Raw genomic sequence first — 19,451 nt, forward strand, 5'->3', positions numbered from 1 at the left:
ATGGAACAGAAGCTTAGACTGCCCAGGACTTTGATTAATATTTAATTAATCTTCTGTAGAAGACTCTGATTTGAATTAAACTGGGTACTAATAAAGGAACCAATTCACCAAAGAGTTCACATAAATTTGACCTGCCATTATGAGAATTTAAATTAAAATAGCCAAAGTTTTGTTTTCTGCTCATTTTATGTCTGCTCTACATTGAGTGCAAGTAATTTACTAGCAGTGATAGAGCTGGGAAAAATGTGACCTGAATTGGGCACTAGTAATAGAGCCATAGCTGTAATATAAGACATGCCATTTGGTTTACTTTAAGCAAGTACCATGAGCTAATGACTTGTATTGTTCTCTCAATGTAGGCTCTTACAGCCCTTGAAAAAGAAGCAATTACCTGTACACAACAAGAGGAAGAATAGTTGCTTAAATGTAATCAGATAACCAGACTTGTGTCTGTCTTTGGTACACTTGGGTTCAGCCAACAGGAGCATGAGAGGAGGAGGCCTTATGTGAGTCGCGAGACTATTATTATTTATTTGTGCCAATGGCTGTTTAAATTCTGTTTAAAAAGAAAATAAAATTCCCCAGAATGATTCTGTGGAGTTGCTCATGCTTCTACATTGTCTCTTACTCAAAGTGGAACTAAAAATGATGCAAATGAAGGCTATCACCTACTCTGACTTCCTTGACTCCCCTTTCCGTTCTGTGTAGGGATGGCTGGAGTTAGTATTGCCTACTGCAAAGGCAGAGAGGGGCTGAAGGGGCTCTTGCAGGATTCTCTTTTTTACAATCCTGATGGATATTTTGCATCTACTTGACCTCAACATAGGAAAATGAGTTTGTAGCTATTTCACTCACAATTTTTTGTCTTTTGGGTTTTTTTTTATCTCTTATAGTCATGGTAAATACCATGCGGGCCAGTCAGCTCCTATCCTAGTATGCACCTTTGACATGGCCCTCTCCATAAGCTTGGATGATATGTAAATCCTTCAGAATTTCCCCAAGTATCATTTGTAAGGTGATTGCTCTCATTCGGGTGTTCAGACTTTAGAATTCTGCTCTGTTACCTAATTCATCTGGTTTCTGTGCCTCCAGTGTACTCCAGTATAGCTCAGCTTCCTTTGCGGTTCATGGAGATGTAGGCACTGAGCTGATCACCTACTGCATGCATTTGTTGTGAGGAAAAATAACATTTGACAAATGTGTGTGTGCTCCATTATGCAAAAGCAAATCTGTTCCTTAACTAAAATATTAGTTTAAGGGCTGCTTGTAGGCAGTCTATGCAGTGCCTGCTGCAGATAGGTTCCTGCTATTTGAGTAGTGCTTAACGATGCAGAAATCTGGCAAAAATAATAAAAAGTAAATAGCAAAAGGGCAGCAAAATCAGATCTTTGTGGATCCTGCTTCCTAGGGATATTTATCATTCTTTTCTTATATAGCCTCTAATTTCTGGTTTTGGTTTCCATGAAAAGCAAATCAGTGTGCAGCTTAAATGGGAAAATTGACGCGAACTGAACTTTATCTCAGTCAGCAGCATAGCAATGTAAACTACTTCCTGGAAGCCATGTCTTGCCTTAGTTAATTTTGAAAATTCCCACAGAGACTTATGGAGTTTCTGTTACCTTTTGTAAGGAAGTTGTCATTTTCAGAGAAGGCTGGTGCTTATGCAAGTGATGTGCAATGTCTTCTCTGCTGCCCTCTTCACAGGATCATGGCAGTCACCATGACAGAAAGCACAATGTGACCTGTTAAAACATAACCTTTGAATTAGAGACAATACTACACTATGAGATTATTTCAGAGATTAATCATAAATATCAGGGCAGTTTTGTGCTGATGTTTCATTAGTCTGGCATTTAACAGCTCATTGCATTAATAAGGATCATTGTATTGAAAAAGATAACAAAAAAATAGTAATTACAATTCTTACTTTTAAGGTAATTGAAGGAGATACATTGAGCTTTTAAACTCAAGAGGTAGAAAAAAAAAATACTTTTTTAATAAATACATTTGTTAAAAATAACATAGTCTTCTCTATAGGCCTCTCAGTTCAGCCTACTTTTATTTTTTTTTGCTAGTGAAGAATGGCTAATGCCAGTAGAAACAAGTCTATAATTTGCATTAAATGGAACTGGCTTTGCAGTGTTGCTTATGTTAAAAGCTGCAGTTACTAGCTTGTAATATTTCATGTCGTCTTTTGAGAGTATGAAAGAGCATTTTGTAGGTACTGAATTCTTTGGGTCAGCTGGGTTCATAGTTATGCAGGCTCACAAGCTATGCATGTAGCTTCATTTACATGTCTCCTGGCAGGAGTTCCTCTTTGCTGGACATACCCAAAGGAAACCAACCTTACAGAAGATGTGGAGACCATTAGAATGTCAGGGTACAACTTGGCCTTCTGTCATTTGTTTAACAATTCTACTTTTCTGTGTTGTAACAATTAATTCCTTTTACTAGAGAGTAGTTATGTATGAACTTTAGATGGACTTATTAGCTGTTTCCCCAGAATATAAGTTGCTGCCATCAGTTGTCTCAGATATTTTGTTTTCATCTCAGTGTGATTCTGCCATCCCAGAAATGCCTTCAGAGTCTTAATCCTGAAATAAGAGAGGAAGAAAGAGAAAATATCTTAAATAAGGAGTAAAAATGGCAATTTTTTGTTTTGGGGGGTTGTTTTTCATAGGCATTTGTTTACTATATAGATCAAATGCTTAGTGTGTCCTTTGACAAGTGCAGTCCATTAAATGCTTTATTCATGAACTGGGATCAAGGGATTGTCTCAGTTCTAGCCTGCTGTCTGAAATAAGAGAGTACAAACAATTTCTATTAAGTATTACATTTTAGGGGAGTGGGACAAAAAGAAGAAATTCTTTAATCTCTTTGATCAGATTTGAATGGCAGATAAATCTTACGCATTAATGTTTAAAATTAGAGATTTTATCAGCAATCATTTTAGTAAGTAGTACTTGGGCTGCTGTGCTGAATAAATATACTTCTTAGTACATGTAATATGTTGATTTCCCTGGAGCTGCTCTTTAATTCATTGTAGAGAAAGAATGAAGAACTAGTAAATAACAAAAAGAAGAAACTGAGTGATATTGCTGTAAGTGGACATGTTCAAATCGGCACAACATGCATCTTTCTCATAGCCCAGGGATAACTTACCAGATCATTTCTATAGCAAATTGCTTCAGAATCAATCCCTGAATTTCATACTGGTAACAAGAAGCTTAGAGCTCAAAATTATTCATTATTTCTTCCCCTAAAACCTTTTCAAAACTCTTGATCAGATCTTCAGATGTCCATAAACTCTCAAAGCTCATTTGGATTCAATGGATCTAGGCAGGTTTGCACTAGTTAAACCTCAAGCCCAGCATTGCAGTTTAGAGCGCTGTACAGGAACTGGCATTGCTGTTCCTTAGTTAGGATCACATATGTAGCAATTTCCATTTCTGTGAAGCCTATGAATTAGAAATCTCACTTTTTTAATAGCATTAAGGAAATAATTTCTGGTTTCTATACAGGCACTCATGAAGTGAGTGCACGTCAGATGCTTCAAAGGCAGCAGACGGTTCTGGTTTGCGGCAGCGTTTTCACTGCTGGGCCTCCTGCCTGAAGTGTCTGAAATAGAATTACAGTGCAATTTATTAAATTTATTATCATGCTGTAGAAGAAAAAGCATTTTCATGGTTTTATGATCTGACTGAGGATCTGTACCATGTGACTAGTCTGTTATATTTTGGGATATCTGGCCAGTACAAGTTTGAATGGCGGTAATGCGTGCTACATAACCACACTTAACATCTTCAAAACTTTTTTTAGCGCTTGCCACTTGGACTGCAATCTTCCTAATTAAAGATGTTAGAATAAAGCAGTACCTTACAAATCCAGATGAAACTAGGTAATGATGACAAAATAAAGTGGTATCAGTTTGGATGTATTTTAACATGATGTCAAAACACATTCTCATCAAAATCCCCAGAGACACCATTACAGTGTCAAAATGAAACGTTGTCAACCTAAGACTACCAGAACAACAACATGAAATAGTACTATAGTAACTTTGTAATGCAATGCCGATATCATGAAAAATAAAATTGACATACTAAGTGGAATTGCTTATTATACATATTTCATTTCTTTCTGTTTACTAAAAAACATATGGCAATTACATTACTCAAGAAAAACCTTACAGCATTTGCACAGCATTTGTGAAATGTGAAAGTTGACATACGAATTAGCCACACAGAGGAGATCTTAACCACAGAAGCTTGTTGTGTTGCAACCCTTGGCTTATCTCAGGCACAGCTATACAGAGCTATATGTTTTAGAAACTAACAATCTTAGGTTTGGGGCTTTTTTTCTGTAAAGGAGAATTACAAACAGTAGCATAATGTACTCTGTAAAGAACCATTAAAATTATTCTAAAGTAAATGAGAACTGATTATTGTATAGACTTTATACAGGGTCTCAAAAAGCACTTCTTAAAGAAGGCTGTTGTTGAGTGGTGCATATGTGAATGCAAACACAGAGAGGCTGAGTGACTTAGTCAATTTTATTCTAATAAATTTTTCTGCCTAAGGATTAAACTGTTGGGTTATACTGCCATGCCAGTTGACCATCACTTTCTACCAGGCATTCCTAGTACTACATTTTCTTAGGATGATTCTGTGATTCATGCCTGGAGCCCAAGTTCCCCATATAGAGTGAGATTCATCTGTCCTAATATAGTTCTCTGAAGCTACCCATCTAAGCCTGAGCTTAGTCTTCTTTGTCAATGAAAAAATGTAATAAGCTCTCAAGGGTAATTGCATCCTCAGAGACATTCTGTAAATTGTCCTCTGGAGTAACTTATTTCTCTGTATTTCCCTTAGAAAGAGTCTAGATGGGTAGTTTTAACTACATGCCTGCCTTTTAGATGATTAAAATTGGTTGAGAAACATCCCACCTTGCCTTCTTCTGGTAAATAAATTAGCTTTTCTCTTGCCATTATCAGCCTAATTGTCTTGGTAAACCACTGAAGTGGTGTTACAAGTAAATTGTGTTTCTTCTGCAGCAAGAGAAATGCACTTTTTTGCGTATCTGAAATCTGCACTTGGGTTGAGACTAAGCAGCCCAACAACAGTAAATATTAGAATTCAGGATACCTAATCCAGTGTTTCAAAACATAGTGAGACCCTCAGCAATTACTGAGCACCCTGCACAGTACATCTGAAAAACAATTCCTGAGGAAAAGACGTTTTCAACGTTTCCAAGAGGAAAATTAAGTGAAATAACTAAGTAGTTACTTAAGTAGTAAAAGCTGACTCACTAAATAACAAACTGAATTTTTGGATAAAAGATAAGTGCTGTTCTTGTCTGTCCTTGCCTGGAATTGTTTTTTTTTTTTGGGGGGGGGGGGTTGGTTTATTTTTGTTTGTTTGCTTGTTTTGTTTTGTTTTGTTTTGTTTTCTTATATAAATGTAATTTTATGGCTATTTCTAGTTTTAAAGATAAGCATGGTAAAGCATGATAAAAACATCTATTTATTAAAATCTTAATCTTTACAATAAAATGCTGAAGGGATTTATCCATAAATCAGTTGGTTTGCAAACTATCATATCACTATTTTCTTACTCTTCATATGGAAATAATACTTAATTAAAAACTCTAATTCGGTTTTGTGTTAATCAGTATAAATCTTAGCAACCAACTTCATAAGAAGGCAACAGCCATGTGAACTTAGGCACCAATTCAAGTCATCAATCTTAGCTTTGATTTTCATTTTTTCTTGGTTGAGTCATATGGGAAACTGCATGCACAGGCACTAAATGATGAAATAACAGTAAATTCAGATTTAAAGTTTTATTAGAGGTTGCAGATTATTTACTGCTGAAAAGAAAGCCATGATTCCACATCTCTCTGTGTTTTATATAGAATTTCTGATCTACTACTGATGCTCCTAGCAGAGGGAGTCTCCCTAAGTTTCAGACTTTGGAAACCATGTGAGGTTTTGACCTAGCCTTGTTTTCCTTAGGCCACTCATTTTTGTTTGTTTGTTTTTAATGGACAACTTCTCACTTTGCACTTGGAAATTAGCCTATAGTTAGAGTAAGATAAAATGTAAAATCAATCAAAATATTATTTGGAGATTTATAATGCAATAGCCCCCTGTCAAAGGACAGAAATAATTATACTATAATTATGTTAGCGGCTGGTAAAGACTGTGGGAGCCATGTGAACTTTGTATAATGTATTATCTCTTTAAATGTTCAGGCATTTTAAAGAGATGTCTTTGTCTATACATCACTGTTTGTCTAGCCTCGTACTGCTCAACACTGTGGTTTTATTTGTACTTTAAAATAAGATGTCATTTCTAGCAAGGGCAAGTGTTCACAAGAGTCAAAAAGTTCTGTTGTGTTTTGCTAGTTGCAATACCCTGGTGTCTATTTCCTATTTCCTAAGCATTTTCTGTGGTTAAAGAGAAATAAACCAACATAAAATATTTTTGGGGTTTCCAGTGTAAGTTATGTTAAGGCATTAAGCAAGACCTAAATACTTTTCAAAGAAGGTGGAGGTTTTTGCATTGAAACAGATAGATTTTGCCATTTACACAGTGTAATGGTGCATTATTTGAATAAAATATTACTCACTCACTTTTGATGAATCTTTCAAATCAAATGGTACAATCAGGTTTGGGGTTTTTTCTCCTCATTTTTTTATGTCTTTAGACTCCTTCCATGAAAAGATGCAGGCTTTTTCTCCACCCTAGTGTTGGCTAGAGTTGGGCTTTGAAGCAGATTCTATACAGTAACATATAGTGTCACCACACAGCCGTAGCTGAGTCGTGTGAGGTGAGCTGGAGCGAGCTGGGTTATACCTACATAACAACATTCACACTATACAGGTGGTGTTGGCTATGGACAGATGTTCCTTTTTGCAAATAGCCGCTGTGCTTTAAGAAGTGATTGCTCCCTAGATGCTTGTTGCAGCCCCTCTGCTGAAGATTTCTGCCCCTACTTCTCATCCAGAGAGGAGATCAGAGGGAGCTTTCCCTCTATAGCTTCCAGCAAAGCAGCTGGATTAGCTTAAACAGAAACAAAGGCTGACATGGCCTGAAGCCCACTTGGGATCTCTCCGATGATCCCTTCTGCTGGCACAGGAATACCAGCTAGGTCCAAGAGAGGATTGCTTCCCTGTGGTCTTTGTTAAATGTCTTTGTATTACTATGCCAGGCAATCCTCATGTTGACACAAAATAGCCCATGATGCCTAATTGTGGATGTTCATCAGACCTAACAGCACTGCAGCCATCATTGTCTATCTGTTCCAGTTAGGATAGGAAGATACTTACAAGGTCAGAGCCAGCTTCTCCCTGCCTGCCTTTGAAGTAATTTTGTATTTCATTTACCATCAAAAATGCAAATTTCTCCTTTGCTTGATAACCAATATTTTTGGTTTATTTTCTTTTTCGATGATTTATTAAATCTTTGTATGTGTATTTCTGCCATTTCTGTATACCTCCATAAGAAATTCACAGTGAGATGTCATGGATTTTCTTGTAGGTTACATGTGATGTTCTCTTTTTAATTTCTTTCATTCTTTACAATGGCTGTTACAAGTTGTGTGTGGCTGAAAATTGGCTTGGTTTATATCTGCAAAATCTAATAGCTCCAAAGTAAGGCTTAGACTGTGTGATAACCCAGTAGCTGAGTATCTGTTTTCAGATGTTTACAGCAAGCTCCTAAAATCTCTGCTTTTCTTTTTAGTAGGAGAATTCCTCTGAAAAGTAAGACTGGATTTCTGTCTCCGGTGTGCAGGCTCTGACAGGCTAATAAGGAAGAGTGATGGTGGCAATAAAAAGGGTCTTGGGTGCATTCTTTAGATTTCACTGGTTGTAAAATGATGGCCCTGCTACAGAATGGTCACAGAGGGACTTGAAGTGAAATCTAGTCTGGAGAGTTTGAAGAGGCTGTTGCGGTGAAGTGACTTCCCTATCAGCTCCAGCTCTCCGCATTGTTTATGGCCATTGCATCAGAAGCAAGTGCGGAATTAGGAGCATTTGAGATTACCTTTTTAACCCAGAGAATAGAGATGGTTTTGATTTGTAATGATTTACTCTCTTGAAATTGGTGTGAAATGATCAACAAATCACAACGTCAAAATTTGGAAATTAATTGGTGGACTTGCATAACTTCTTTGTGTACTGAGGCTGGTGACTATCACTGTGAAGGTAAACTGGGAATGACATAAAACTTCCTGATGAGCTGATTTCACATGCATACATATTGACATAAATTCTAGGGTTTAAATCCTTGGTTTGTTGGAATTAATATGCTGAAGTGTGTAGGTATGTGTACAGGTAACATGTTACATCTTGCCTGTCACATTAAGCCAATCCCTGAATTGAGCTGCCTTTAAAACCTGCAGACTTTAAAGGATATATAACGCTCTCTGTTCATTTAGCAAATATGAAATGGCAAGAGGAAGGATTTTTATAACCCTGTGAACAGTAGAAATAAGCCAAGATTTAAAGGGGGGGGGGGGGGCAGAAATTCAGATAGGCTCTATACCCTTCAGCATGCAAGAAGCTGCCCTTGTTGGAAACTTACTTTGCATGCATAATTAATTTGAGCAGCACATTCCATTTCTTACAACTAGAAGAGAAATTGAATTCAGGTGTTTGGTGAACATATGGGGGATTTACTGTGAATTTATGACCTGTGGTTTGATTGTAAAACCCCAAGATACTAGCTGATAAAACTTAATGAAGCTTGTGCAGAGAAGCTATTTTTATTTGCAGTTTTGTAATTGATACATTTTGGGTTTTTTTTACACCTCTTTCCCACCTTTCAATGCCTTATTCACAATAAATTCTTTGACGCTTAAGAAAAATGAAACTAGTGTTGGATAACTTTTCTATGCCTTCTTCCAGGTTACAACTGCACTCTGCTACAAGTACATTTGTAGTCTAATTAATTTGATCTCTTCCTCTGCTGATTTTTTTCTCAGACTGACTATAGCAATTCTGTAATCACGCAACAGCTCTTTTATATGATGCCGGATGTGGTTACTCTTGTTTGTGTACCATATCTATATGTGTTATTATCCCTGTGTTTGTGACAAATCTACTCCCTGATGTCTCAGAGAAGGACCGTATGTAGGGCACACTAGAAGGAGAGGACCAGCCAAATCAGTTACACTAATTTAAGCTTGAGGGCATGTATTTAGATATCAAAATATAAACCATAGAAAAAAACAACAGGAAAAGACAAACCTGCTCTGGCAAGCTGGTTGCAAGATGGAGATAGTGCAGACTCTGCCCCTGCTCAGCCCTCATCAACCCCACAGTGTGTGGGCACAGTTATCTGTGTCACTGATGATTAACAAATCTGTTTAAAATGAACAGACCAGAAACCCATGCATTGGAATATGGTGCTAACTTTAAACCTGGTAAAGGGCATGCTTTCATTTCACTTTATGTCCATGACTTTTTGTAGCAACTTGACAGTTTTTGCTTATCCACCCTCAAGGGCCATCTGAAACAGACAAATCCATCTGCTTGGAGTTAAGCACCGTGGCAAGAGGGTGCTCGAATTTCAGTAAATGTAGCAGAAACTTTTATATTCGATTATCACCACTCTGCTTTCTGTTGGGCTGTTTTTATCCTGCTCAAGCTAAGAAGGAAAGGGTCCATTTTGTAGACACTCAGGTAGTCCTGAACTTTGGCATGGATGCATGCTGCCAACTATGGCACAGCCACCAGAGTAAGGACATCATTAATCCTCAATGGGATGGAAATTAACTCTTTTTCTGCTCCTCTCTGCCTGTAGGCAAAAGTAGATTCAAATTCAGCTCTTAATTTTTAATATGAAGTGAGTAATCTGTCCAAGCAGAAAGGAATTTATTTGATACAAATAGGTGATAGTTATTTGCCAGCTTGAAGTAAATAAAAACCCATCTGTGTTTTATAACTGCTATCCAGGGATCTAAGCAGCCGGTCAGGCCAGTGAGTCCCTGGCAGCTCAAATCTGTGTTAAAAGATTTGAAGGTGTAAAGAACATTGTTTGTTTACTAACCTTTTGGTTATTCTAGTCATGTTGCAACTGCCTGGTGATGTTATTAAGACCATTCTCCATGCTTTTTCAGGCCAACTTTTTTTCTTTTTTTTCCCCAAAGCTTTAGTCATCCCTGTTCAGTAGCATGTTTGTATCTACTTTATCGCACTGAAAATCTGTCTGTTTTGAAAAGATTACAACTCTGTACATCAGTGCACGACATCATACTCCGACATTGCTTAATGATCTGAGACTCTGATGGCCATTGCTGTGGCTGCTTGTTTCTGGAAATATGTGACAGCTCTGGCCTATCTAAGCCTTGCTTACAGTTGCATTTTTAGTCCATGCTGGCAACTGTGTGTTTTAAAGCAGTGCTCACAAAATAGCTGATTGTAAAATGTCCCATCTGCAGATGGAAGGCAATGGGGTGCCAAGAAGAGATGTGATACAAGGAAGCCTAGCCGCTTTGCAACCCAAGTTAACTTTGGCCCTAAAAACCTTTCCTCGATTTTTACTTCTTTTAAGAACATTTAATAATGATAGAAAAAGATAATTTGCATCCAATGCTAGGAGGTGCTAATTATCTTCCGTAAGTTCACAGCCATTCATTTATTAAGTAGGCACAGCGAAAGGCTGTCTGGGCAAGCTGTGGTTACTGTACAGAGCTGTAATTCCAGTTTTGCTAAAAAGCTTAAAACTAGCATAGGTCAAGTCTTCGATAAAGTTTGGATGGATTTCAAGTTGAACTCCTTCATTCCTGCTAGTATTCCTTAATGTGAATTTGTCTTCAGATTTTCAGTTCATTTGAATGAAAAACTCAAACAAAAAATGGCTAATTAATTAAACTTTTGAGGACTTGCACCATACATTTGCAGAAGGCAAAAGGGAGTTTAAGCAACTGGAACACCTGCAGCCCTGATCCTAGTAGTCTGTTGAGATGACCCTACTTGCTGTGGATGAATTCACACGATAAGTCAAAATTCATTTTGCTTTAGACTGGCTAAGGACTCTTCACACTGGATATAATTTGTTTAGATCTGTCCCAAGGGATAATGATGTGACTTACATAAAGAGTTGTAGCTAAAACAACATCTCAGGACCTGAAAAGGAGTAAAGTTAGGTTTGTCCTTTTGACTCCAAAATTTTATTTGTGGCAGTTTTTTATTGTGATTATGATTTTTGCATTTTGCTCCTCTGAAAGGAGGAGCAGGGGGTTGCAGGAGCATTGTTGAAAGGGGGTCGAATGATATATCAAGCAGGTGTACCAAGTGTTCCCTGAGTGCACTCGGAGTGCAGTTGGAGACATAAAAAACGTAGCAAAAAACCACTGTTGATAAAATTAACTGGATGAAGAGAGGCATGGAAAGAAACAGGAGACAGCATGGCAGGCCTGGTTGGAGATGTGCAAGCCTTCACTAGTGGAAAGGTTAGGGCAGCTATAATTAACTTAAAGAATCAGAACAAGGTTGAGAGGAAAATGGAAATGAAAGGAAGCCAACCTGAGATATAGTCTAAGCCTTCAAATAATTTTTCCTTAAAAGTATCTCAGACCTTCTTTAGCTGTTTGCATTTTCCTTTTTCCTCTTCTAAATAAAAATGTTTAATTTTTTTTAATGATAAAACTGCTTAGTTGACCTCACTTTCTATATCTCACAAACATTTTGAGCACAAAGAAATTTGAGTAGGTAAAAAAGTGTTCTACTTTTCTTTAAATTTAGCTCTTTCTTTTCTGTGAAATAGTCCTTTTGTCGTATATCAGTTCTTTTGTAAATTTCTAAATTTGGGTCATGTTTCTTGCTTTTCTGATGAAATAGAAATATTGTTAAAAGATTTATCTTCTCTGCCATTATAAAACCTTTTAATAATTTTTCTTAAATTAGCCTTCTTTTTTCTTTTTCTTTTCTCTCTTCCTTTTTTTTTTTTTTTTTGTCATTACAATAAGTTCTTCATAAATCTGGATGTTGTTCATCTCTCCAGTGTAAGGGTGCAAAATTCATGAATTTGCTGTTTAAGAGCAGACATGCATTTTGTCTTCCTGGCATGGACACTATGCATTTGTTTGCTATTCCTCTGCTGATGTAATTGTTTTAATGAATAATAATCCCAAAATGTGCAGAAGTCCTCAGATCTGTCATAATCCTTCCAGTAAGCCATTTTGGGGCTGGTAGTTTCTGTTCGCTATAATGCACAGGGTTTAGAGCAGTACTTTGTGGGTTTACCTTATGTTTTTTCTTTGCCATCGAATACCTGCTCCAGTGTCACTTCTGCACTGTGATCCCTTGGAGTTTGAAACAACTTTGATTAAGGAAGGCTGATTATTTACCAGCCATCTTCAGTACCTCAAGGTGTCTATATATAGTGCTTTTCTAGTAATTTTGCAGTGAAGTTCAATGGCATTTCTCTTTCAAATGTGTTCTTATACCTGAAATACTAATACTTAAAATACTTTGCTACATTTAAGTAGCAACTTACAGAAAACACTGTGTAAAAAGTCTTGGACTACTTGTTTATTAGATTAACAACACCAGTTTTAAAAATCAGCAGACCATTTAAAAGTATTTTGTATGTCTTGCACTGTATTGTGGTGATTGCATGTAAAATATGCAGTGTGTAGCAATGTGTGGGAAAAACAAGTGGTTGTATAGTAAAGCTGTGCAGGATTTGACAATAAGGAATAAATTTAAATAACATAAGCTGTTTCACAAAATTAAGTTGAATTAAGGAAGTAGAATTAGCAACACACCTATAATGAAGTGGAATTTTTGAAAGTGCCACAACGTTTAATTTCCACCTGTTCTAAATAAAGCTTTCTTTTAATTGTACTTTTCAAAATAGAAATTTGCATTTCCATTAAAATAAAATATTTCTTAAAGCTTCCGAGGAAGGGAGGGAGGAAGGGAGGGAGGCAGGAAGACAGGCAGGCAAGAAGGAGGGAAGGAAGGAAGGAAGGAAGGAAGGAAGGAAGGAAGGAAGGAAGGAAGGAAGGAAGGAAGGAAGGAAGGAAGGAAGGAAGGAAGGAAGGAAGGAAGGAAGGAAGGAAGGAAGGAAGGAAGGAAGGAAGGAAGGAAGGAAGGAAGGAAGGAAGGAAGGAAGGAAGGAAGGAAGGAAGGAAAACAGAGAGGGAGGGAGGGAGGAAGGGAGGGAGGCAGGAAGACAGGCAGGAAGGAAGGAAGGAAGGAAGGAAGGAAGCAGGAAGGAAGGAAGGAAGGAAGGAAGGAAGGAAGGAAGGAAGGAAAACAGAGAGGGAGGGAGGGAGGAAGGGAGGGAGGCAGGAAGACAGGCAGGAAGGAAGGAAGGAAGGAAGGAAGGAAGGAAGGAAGGAAGGAAGGAAGGAAGGAAGGAAGGAAAACAGAGAGGGAGGGAGGGAGGAAGGGAGGGAGGCAGGAAGACAGGCAGGAAGGAAGGAAGGCAGGAAGGAAGGAAGGAAGGAAGGAAGGAAGGAAGGAAGGAAGGAAGGAAGGAAGGAAAACAGAGAGGGAGGGAGGGAGGGCTTCCCTAAATTCATGCCTTTTCTCTGCTCTCAGCTTCAAAGACAAGGAGAAAAAAAACCCACAAAAACAACCTAAAACAAACTCTAAACCTCTTCAAAAATTAGCTTTTGCTAGAACCATGCTAATTTTTCTGTTTGGCTACAAAGCACTGATAAGCTCCATTTAATGGCAATGAAAAGAGAGGGAGGTAACATCTCAAACATCTACTACCTCCAATCCACTGCACCTACCAGTTTCAAAAGACATGGAAAACAGTCAGAAATAGGTTCTAGAATCATCTCTTTTCATATGAGAGAACATATGGGATATAAATTCACTGTGTTCTATTGTACCTTGTGTTCAAGAACAGAAATCTATGGAATTGCCTTCCATTGTCTCCCTGCAGATTTCTCTTTTGAAACAAAGTAATAGCTGTCCATTCCTCATCAGCTCTTTTGAAATAAACAATAAAATGCAGGGCTTAAGAAGGCCATAATAAGAGATTAATATATTTCTGGTTAGTCCTGATATAACATGTTTTTTTGTCAGGCTTCTTGTGATTCCCATATTAACATGCTTGAAATATGGTGGGGGTTGTAGGGGTCAGGTGGGAGCTGCACAGCTGGAAAAACTGCAACAAGATTAATAAATATTCATTTTTCCTCCACCCTGTAAATAAGCCATTCCTGTGCGTATTTCATTATGGTTTCATGTATATGTGTGCTATAGAGACCTGCAAGAGGCACCATGGAAAAATTGATGGTTTTGAAGAACTCAAGGTTGTGGTTGTGCTGGTACATGGCAGTACGTCCACGGCTGAGCCCTCTCCAGCCCAGCTAGTGCCCATCTGCTGCCTGGATGTGTTCCTGCCTATGGCATTGTCAAATTGATTGTTTTTTACTAGCCCTCAAACCTTTTAGTGCTTTCAGACTGATCAGTTTAAAAGACTTGTTAAAAACAGAACTAAGGGATGACAGGCTGTTATTGATTGAGGAAAATAATAAAATTTCATATAGGTAGAGCCTTCAGACTTTGTAATGAATTTCATGTGAATAAAGTTCTGACAGTGCCATAGTTTATTGATTGGGAAAAAGTATCTTTCATGTTCAGAGCTCATTCAGTAGCAGAGCTCATGCCTTTATGTTAAGTTTGACACTAGCACGTCCATTCCTCTCAATTTCTAGGAGTAACATTCACTGAAAAAAGGCCAGCAACATTTGATGATTTTTAGGAATAGTCTCATTCATCTTACCCTTACACCATCTAAAGTCTCTTTATAAGTCAAACAGCATTAATCAGCTTTAAAAAACTAAAGAACTTTGTACTAAATGCTTGGAAATTATTTTTAAACCTGTAGTCCTGCACTGTAATAGCAGTCCTGTGCTAAGAAATTACAGTCACAGATGGCAGTTCCCAAGTATATTGATCTTTTCCATCCTCCCCCTTTTAGCAACAGATCGACCCCTAACAATCATGACCGGATACAGCGCCTGAGACAAGAGTTTCAGCAAGCAAAGCAAGATGAGGACGTGGAAGACAGGAGACGTACTTACAGTTTTGAGCAGCCATGGGTAAGTGTACACAGTCTCTCAAATCTGGCAAGGTTGGCTGAATCCTGCTGTCCCCAGGCTGGTCGGGAGCAGACCAGTAGGATCACAGCTCCTCTGTCTCCACACTTCTGCTCTTTCTGTTATCCTAATCTTTGGTTTCTTGATGTTTTTTTCATTTTTCAACTTCATCCATCTGACCTGTGTGCATATAGCATTATTTGCTCTGTGTTTAGACCCTTGACTCTGCGAATTACTACTTAGATTTTTTTTTGCCTCAAATGCAATATTAGTTATTCTGATTATTTATTATTTTTTTTTTTTTAGAAAATGAGAGTAAAACACGCACTAACAAAAAATAATTTACAGATAACATATAACTTTGTATTTCCTTTGAAGAAATATCACTGTGATTAGTTCCTTTCCTTGAGAGGAAGAGCTATGTATTTTCACAGTAAAAAGGGAGAGCTATGCATAATAGCATGCTTCACAATAGTACCCTTTGCCACTTGTACTAGCCAAGACAGTTCTGTCTCAAGATATACATTCTAATTGATAATTTAAATCCAGTTCAATTTGATCTAGCAAAGTGATACAATTATGTAAATCCATGTGCTTACCTTGTTTAATATAATTGAATGAATCTGTGTTGCTTTTTAATCAATTACATATCCTAAATTAGGATCCTTTAAATATAGGACAAATATTTCATTGTATTTTTGTTTAAAATTCCACAATAAAGACAGTAAACAATTGGCTTGCATTCCCAAAAAAGAGGGAGCTGTATGATGACAGCAGTAGAATCTCTCACAGCTTCCTCCAAAGGAGGTGTAGGTGATGGCATTATGATGCACACGAGACCAAGGTGGAAATAGCCGAAGATCCACATCTGTGTGTATGAAGTCACTGAGAACAACCATATGCATCATAATGCATATGTCATCTTTCTTTGCCTATTGTGGTGGATATAGAAGATTTTTTTACTTCTGTTGGGTCTTTGTGTCTTTGTCAGTTTTAAACTTGTCAATTTGAACCTGTGGTATTTTCAACATGCAGCATGGAGAGGAACAAAGGTAAATGTAACCCTAAAAGACCTAGCGCTGTTTCAGAGTGTATCAGGATATAGGTTTCTCTTTTCCCATGTTAGAAAATCTCTAACCTTCTCTGAAATTGAATTAAAAAAACCCAAAACCCCAAACATTTTTTTTATGACCAGATGTTTTCGATTTGATGTGGTGAAGATAGCGCGATAACTCATCACAGTTATAGTGTAGCAATTTTGGGGTGAAAGAGGGCTGGGTGTAGGAGGTACTTTCCATTAAGCATATCAACTGCTGTTTAGTTTTTCAAATTGAGAGATCTGAGCAGCATTCTTGGCAAAACTATGCATGAGAAAAACTTGCACCCTTGAAGACTTGGGAATTTAACTACTGAAGGTCATGGGCCAAATTGTTGTATATCTAAATGCCATAGCAACTTTAGACAGGCAACTTGGTTTTTATTATAGTTTCTTGTAATGGGTGAGGAGGGAATTATTTGGATGACAGGCTGATTACCTTAGGAATGGAATAATTTCCTAAATTGTGGGTCAGAACATTGACCTTTCCTTTTTCTCTTATTCAAACAAATGGGATCTCTCTGTTTACCCCCCTTCTACAAATCATGCAAATGAGCTCAAATTTATTAATTCAGCTTAATGTATTAATATTAATTCTGAAGCTTATTGTTGCTTTTGTAGGAGCTGCTCTGTTTTTAAATACATAGGTGACCAAATGTTTTATCTTAAATAAGTACTTGGGGAAAAAAAAAAAATTGCCTCAGAGCATTTTTGAATCATATTTTTTTTCTTTCCATCATGTACTCTAGCCTTTCAAGATCACAATGCTTGGAAAGGATAAACCAATGATCTCATCCATTTCAGCAGTTCACAGTCATTTCAGTGTTAAGGAGCCATAACACTCTTTCTTAAGGAGTGTGTATTACTTTAACCTATTAGTCTAAAATTATGAACTTTGTTAAGATACCCTCTCAAAACAGATCCAGATGTATCGCTAAATACCAGTGACACAAAAAAAAGCAAAAATGGTTTACAATAGGTATGCAGGAAAATACTTAGATACATTTATCAACGTCTTTTCAGTCTTCTCCATTTGTAAGCTGTTGGCTACAAACCACAGCAATGAAAAGTGCACCTGTACACGGACCATTGTTGAAAAGTGTGTTTTCACCTGAGGGAGATGGGTTGCACAGCCGACATAAACAAAAGGCTTTACATCTAGAGAAGCATCTGAGCTGCAGGACAGCAGCCAACTCTGATCTGGTTTGGATAGAAAGAGAGGAAAAACCCTTCCACAGAGAAGTGTGTGCTGTGAGGTGATAAGTAGTTTGCATTTCTCATTAACAAGCTGATGGGAGGGTTGAGGATAGGGAACAAAGTGCTGATGTGATGTGGGACTATTGGTTACTTTAAAGAAGTGTAAATGAACATAAACTTTGCAGTATAAGTAATGGATACAGATGGAAATCTGGCAGCTCTGAGGATATTCAGAGGAGCTCAATTGCTCAGAAACCTGCTAATATGTTATCAAAATGATCCCGTGAACATCACCAACTCCAATCCATCCCAGACTATTAATGGCCTGTGACACAGGAGTCCGGATGCTTGTGACAAATACCTTCAGTCTCCTCCACTGGTTGGAGGCAGATCTCCATACTGTGGAGCACTACATCATGCTTGCTCTGAGCGATACCCATGACAGAAAGACCAGCGCCTGACCCCATCCCTTTCCGGCTGTGCCCATCAGGTGAAGGCTCTTTCTCTGCACATGAGCAATGTGACAGAGCTGGACTTTTTGCACGGCTGTGTTTGCCCTGCTAGTAAACAAAACACTTGACTGCCTACGAGTGTTCATACAGAGTCAGGCAGCTTAACAGGCACAAAAAGTGATAGTGATGGAATGAGATGACACCGTCTATTAAGCAGCATAACATTTCTGCTCAAGGCCATTTGAATGACACACTGTTAAGGTTTAATAACTGACTAACTGTTGCAACATCGAGCCATCTCTAAAATCCACTAGTTCTGCAGATGAGTCAAAGCTTTATGGAAGGGGCTTTTGCATTTGTTTATTTTAAGATAACTTTCTCAGTCTTCATATTTTTTTTCTCTTACATTGCTTTTTTATGTTTGCTGTTTCAAAAAACTCAAAAGTACAAGAAGGTTTCAGGGGCAATACTGCATGCCTGATGGTACATGGGAAAAAAAAAAAGACACATAAAATATTATTAATCCACTTTAATCCTGCTGGTGTTAATTCCAGTCAGTTTGCAGAAAGGTGTATCTGGGCATGCAGAATTGCATGGAATCACAGTATGTCTGCTAATATTTAAGGCCCTTGCCGTTGCTATGGCATTTTATACCAGTGCAAGGATTGTTGTGTGGCTGATTGTGCTGTTTGGTTCCAAAGTTGAGCCTGTGGGTTTTGTTCTTTTCAGAGTAGTATTGGGTCTGCTGAGGTTTATCCTTCCTTGCACTAGTCCTGGGGTTGAGGGGATTTTGATTGTACTTTGTTCCATATCTTGTATTTTTGCCTAGTCACATCTTAATTAACAGATCCCCACCTTCAATAACAAAACCACAGCATTATAGCCCTAAACATCATGGGAGTGAATAATCCAATTTCACAAAAGAGCGTATTAAATCCATTAAAAACACTACAACTGCTTACCAGTCCTACTTGTAGGAGCACACCAACGATCACAAAGATGCTGGAGGGACAAAAGTTGGTGGATTATTTCTTCATCTTTAATAAAATAATCAGTGCTAAAAATGGGAAGTGGCAAACTTAATTCACAAATACATTCATCTCCTGTCATCCTGGACCTATTTGGATGGTGGCAGAAAAATGGCATTGAGAGACCAGCTGCGCAAACACTACTTTAAATATTTAGGAATCAAATAAAAAGATTTTCTTTTTTTCTAAAGAGGAAAGCTAACTGGGTCAAAAAAAATCTACTACTTGACTTGTCTTAGTATAGCTTTATTTATATGCACACTAAATTTGTGAAACTTAAATAATTGCACAATTTTCATAGAGGAAAGACTCCAGAAGTCCTAATAACATACTTAGGCATGGACTGATAGATAAGTGCTCAGAAAACATAGGTACTATGCAGGTTTTTTCTGCTAGCTATTGGTGTGCAGATCTTGTCTTGAAGACAGATTTAAAGAAAAATATTTTTTTTTCTGTTTATAGTACTTGTTTCTTATCCCTGTAGTCACATCCTTGACCTATTCAAAGCCATAATGAATTATTTCAGAAAATCAAAAACCTGATTTTTATTGCTGTACCTTCGACTATAACCTATTAATTTCACCTCGAAAATTAATAGCAGACTATA

The 19,451-nt window shown here is 37.6% G+C and overlaps 1 protein-coding gene across 14 annotated transcripts in view; it reads left to right on the top strand.

Annotated features, from left to right (window-relative positions):
• Nucleotides 1-19,451, top strand: part of PARD3 (par-3 family cell polarity regulator) — a 453,511-nt gene that overhangs the window by 423,886 nt on the left and 10,174 nt on the right. For all 14 annotated transcript variants that reach the window (XM_030491258.1, XM_030491178.1, XM_030491241.1 and 11 more), the window contains one exon: nucleotides 14,954-15,074. In XM_030491258.1, the coding sequence (XP_030347118.1) occupies nucleotides 14,954-15,074 (121 nt within the window). The remainder of the gene's footprint in view (nucleotides 1-14,953; nucleotides 15,075-19,451) is intronic.

The sequence above is a fragment of the Strigops habroptila genome, chromosome 1, assembly GCF_004027225.2.
Source record: "Strigops habroptila isolate Jane chromosome 1, bStrHab1.2.pri, whole genome shotgun sequence".
NCBI lineage: Eukaryota > Metazoa > Chordata > Aves > Psittaciformes > Psittacidae > Strigops > Strigops habroptila.